Genomic DNA, 3,428 nt, shown 5'->3' on the forward strand with positions numbered 1-3,428 from the left:
AATTGTGTTGCTTAATATTTTTGTGGAAACCATGATGCATTTTTTTTTTTAATGGAAAGTTCAGAACAGCATTTGTTTTTAACTATATTGCAACATTATAAATATCTTTACTGTCACCTTTGAATTATTTAATGCATTCTTGCTGAATGAAAGTATTTCTTTAAAATTTCTTTAAAAAAATCCTCCTTTTTGAGAATTATCAGAGGTGAGTTTCTTAGATAAATTAAAATCGATTAAACAGAACCCATACATTGTTTGATCAGTTGCACAAGATGAGTTGTCTGGGAGAGTAGCTGCACTAGTTTGTTGTTTTGAAGAGGAGTCAAAATTCACACCTCTGTTCCTGTGGCCTCTCTGAGTCTTTCCCAGACAGATCCAGGCCGAGTCCTGGGGTCTGAGAGATAGCGATGGCTACCGCAAGCCTGCAGAGGTGTCACCTCGCACCTCTGAGTCCAACATATAAACCTTCAGCCCTCCGTCCAGCCTTCATTCACCCTCAGAGTCACAATATGGAAAGCTCAAGCCACAGCCAGCAGAACCAGTGGAGCTGCTCGAGCTCAGAGTCAGAGTTTTACAGCGTTTCCTCTCCAGACACCGTTTCACCGACTCCATCCATGGACCGGGGCTTCTCCCCATCCCACCAGGCCCAGCCTGCATGCTCAAAATCAGTCAAACCTGCAAGTGTCGTCAAGAGGAAACGCCGATTAAGGCTGAAGAACCCGAGCGAGCAACGGCAGAACGCTAGTGAGAAGGAGAAGTTGAGGATGAGGGATCTGACCAAAGCTCTCCACCATCTCAGGACCTACCTGCCTCCGTCTGTAGCTCCCGTAGGCCAAACCCTGACCAAGATCGAGACGCTCCGGCTCACCATACGCTACATCTCGTTTCTGTCTGCTCAGCTGGGTCTCAGTGAAGAAGAGCAGAAACACAGGAGGAACATGAACTCCAGCAGCTGCTCATATTCTCCAGAAATCGTTGGTTATTTTCAGTGCAGGACTATGGCTGGAGATTGGGTTGAGCAAGAACAGGGTTATGGGCATTATGATGGACAGTATGAGGGTTGCTCTGCTCATACAGGGCAATGTGATGAGATCAGTATAGATCAGTATGGCGGTTCCTCACAGCAGCATTCAACAGAGCAAAACTTCTCTGCAAATATAGACGGCTTCCTCCAGTCACAACAGTGTGCTCAAACAACACAGACATACCAGGTATGTAAATAATACTTATTTTTTTATGGATGATAAAATAACTATATATTTTTTTAAATCATTTTTAAATAATTTATTGTAGTATAATGTAATTTTTCTTTATTTAAATATAATGTATAATATATTTTATATATTTTATTATATACTTATACTTTTAAATATATTGTATGTATATAGAAATATTATATAATATATAAATAGTGCAGAAGCAGTAAAATAATCATGAGTCAAAAATAAATAAATAATTGGCAGACCCCTTGCAGTACCGCCACTAGGTGTCGCAAAACACCAGGTTGAAGTTTTGTTTTGTTTTTTCTTTTTCTTTTTTTTTCTATTTTCACTTTTTCAACACTTTAAATAACCTAAACCTTCAGGAAAATAAATAAATAAATGTAATACCAGAAAAATAAATAAAGGAATAAATAGCTTGATAAAACAAATAAAATGAGTTTTTAATTTGTATCTATCCATGTAACTATCTACATACTGAATATTTATCAAATATATTTGAAAGATATTTATTGCTGACAAAATAATATCTGAATTCAGATAACCTTTTATATATTTGTTTTGAGCATTGAACGCAAGGCATTTTTTCACCACTATCAGTGTCATGCAATTAACAGCTGAAAATGAACAAACCAATCAAGCTAACTTATTTAGATGTATTGTACCCTAACCAATTCTCTATCCTGTATTTTAGGTTTATGGCAGAACCTTTGGCTATCATCTTGTTCCTCAAGCTTACTGGAGCTGACAGCAGAATATGATGCCTACTACTGTATTGTTTACAGTAAATGAATGCGGATGTTTGGCTTCCTATCTTGTGGAAGCAATAAATATGAACCAAAGTTAATACTGTTATTCTTAGTTATATATGTTATCCATGTCTGTCCTATGTAAATACAAAAGTATATTTGATATGTATTTATAATAAAACATGTATTATTAAAAATAGTTTGTTTTCTTGTTATTTATTGATATTTACAAATATTACACTGATGTTTCACATGTTGATTACTTACCTTAACATTAAAATTAGCGCATCAGCTTTATTGTAAACTTGCCCTTGTAAGTGGCATGATGAAATGTTCATTTTATAGTGCTCAGTTATTATATGTGTAGAGGGCAATCAGATACAGTCATCTAACATGACGCAAATAGAATTTGATCAAAGTAAATCACTTGTGGTTTGAGATGCCAACTTTCTACCACCGAGATGTGGGATAAACAAAGAGTGGGATTGTAACTAATCCTTTATTAATTATTAAAAAGGCAGCATCATAAAAAAATAAAAATAAAAAAAAAGTTTGGTATCTGCCACCACAGATACATTTTGGCAAAGTTATGACACTTTTAAAGACTTTTAAGGTAAAATAGAAGCAAATGGTAGTTGGCTTATTTGCTTCATGGGCTGTAATCATATCAAATATAACACACAATAACACAATTTATAAATTATGTGCATAGATGAAGTTAAAATCTAAGCTTAACTTTGTTCAACATGCATACAGTTTTTGAAATATGCTATATTTCAGGTTCTTTTTTCTGGAGCAGAACTAAGCCTTTTAGGCCTATCCGACTCAAATCAGTAATCTGCTGCTCAGTTGAACTTTTACACTGAATTAGTAATAATAATATTACTGTTTATTTGAAATATTCTGTTGAATCAAAAAAATCAAAAGCAAAGTAAAATGGCATGGACAAAAATAATGGGACCCTTAACCTAATATTTTGTTGCACAGCCTTTAGAGGCAATTTCTTGATAGCTCTTAATGAGATTTCTGCACCCGTCAACAGGTAGTTTTTTGAATAAGCACTTTTTTAACTGTCCTCTTAGGTTGTGTTGAAAATGTTCTGTAGGCCACTCATCAAAAACAGAACCTCTGTACATTTGTTTGTTGCAAATTTACAGAAAATGCAATTGAGGTGTTTACACTGGCTTGCTGGGGTAATATTGTTGTCAACTGACAACAAAGTTTCCCATTTTAATTATCATAACTGCACAAGATTTATAGTTAATAAAATCTTTTTTAAAAATTACATTAATTATACTATTATTTCCTTCAATAAAAAAGAAATTGAGTAAGATGGTGTAAAAGGTGTGTCGATGTGGATTGGTAATCTGGCCTCTTGGTATAAAGGAGAAAAGTGCTGGCCCTCATCACTATCAACGTTGCCCATCCCTGATCTACATGGAAAGAGCTGAAACATGCA

The 3,428-nt window shown here is 34.9% G+C and overlaps 1 protein-coding gene across 1 annotated transcript; it reads left to right on the top strand.

Moving 5' to 3' along the window:
* The first annotated feature begins 509 nt into the window (after positions 1–509).
* LOC107733933 (mesoderm posterior protein 2-like) lies at positions 510–1,968 on the top strand. The gene is made up of 2 exons (XM_016545785.1): positions 510–1,211; positions 1,915–1,968. The coding sequence occupies exons 1-2, from the start codon at positions 510–512 to the stop codon at positions 1,966–1,968; spliced, it is 756 nt and encodes a 251-aa protein (XP_016401271.1).
* The last annotated feature ends 1,460 nt before the right edge of the window (positions 1,969–3,428 follow it).

This window comes from Sinocyclocheilus rhinocerous, unplaced genomic scaffold, assembly GCF_001515625.1.
Source record: "Sinocyclocheilus rhinocerous isolate Xijiao unplaced genomic scaffold, SAMN03320098_v1.1 scaffold760, whole genome shotgun sequence".
Taxonomy (NCBI): domain Eukaryota; kingdom Metazoa; phylum Chordata; class Actinopteri; order Cypriniformes; family Cyprinidae; genus Sinocyclocheilus; species Sinocyclocheilus rhinocerous.

Excerpts from the sequence above, each read along its gene's own strand:
- LOC107733933 (XM_016545785.1), top strand. The coding sequence starts at position 510 with ATGGAAAGCTCAAGCCACAGCCAGCAGAACCAGTGGAGCTGCTCGAGC. Across the intron at positions 1,212-1,914 it reads AAACAACACAGACATACCAG|GTTTATGGCAGAACCTTTGG; the intron begins GTATGTAAATAA and ends CCTGTATTTTAG.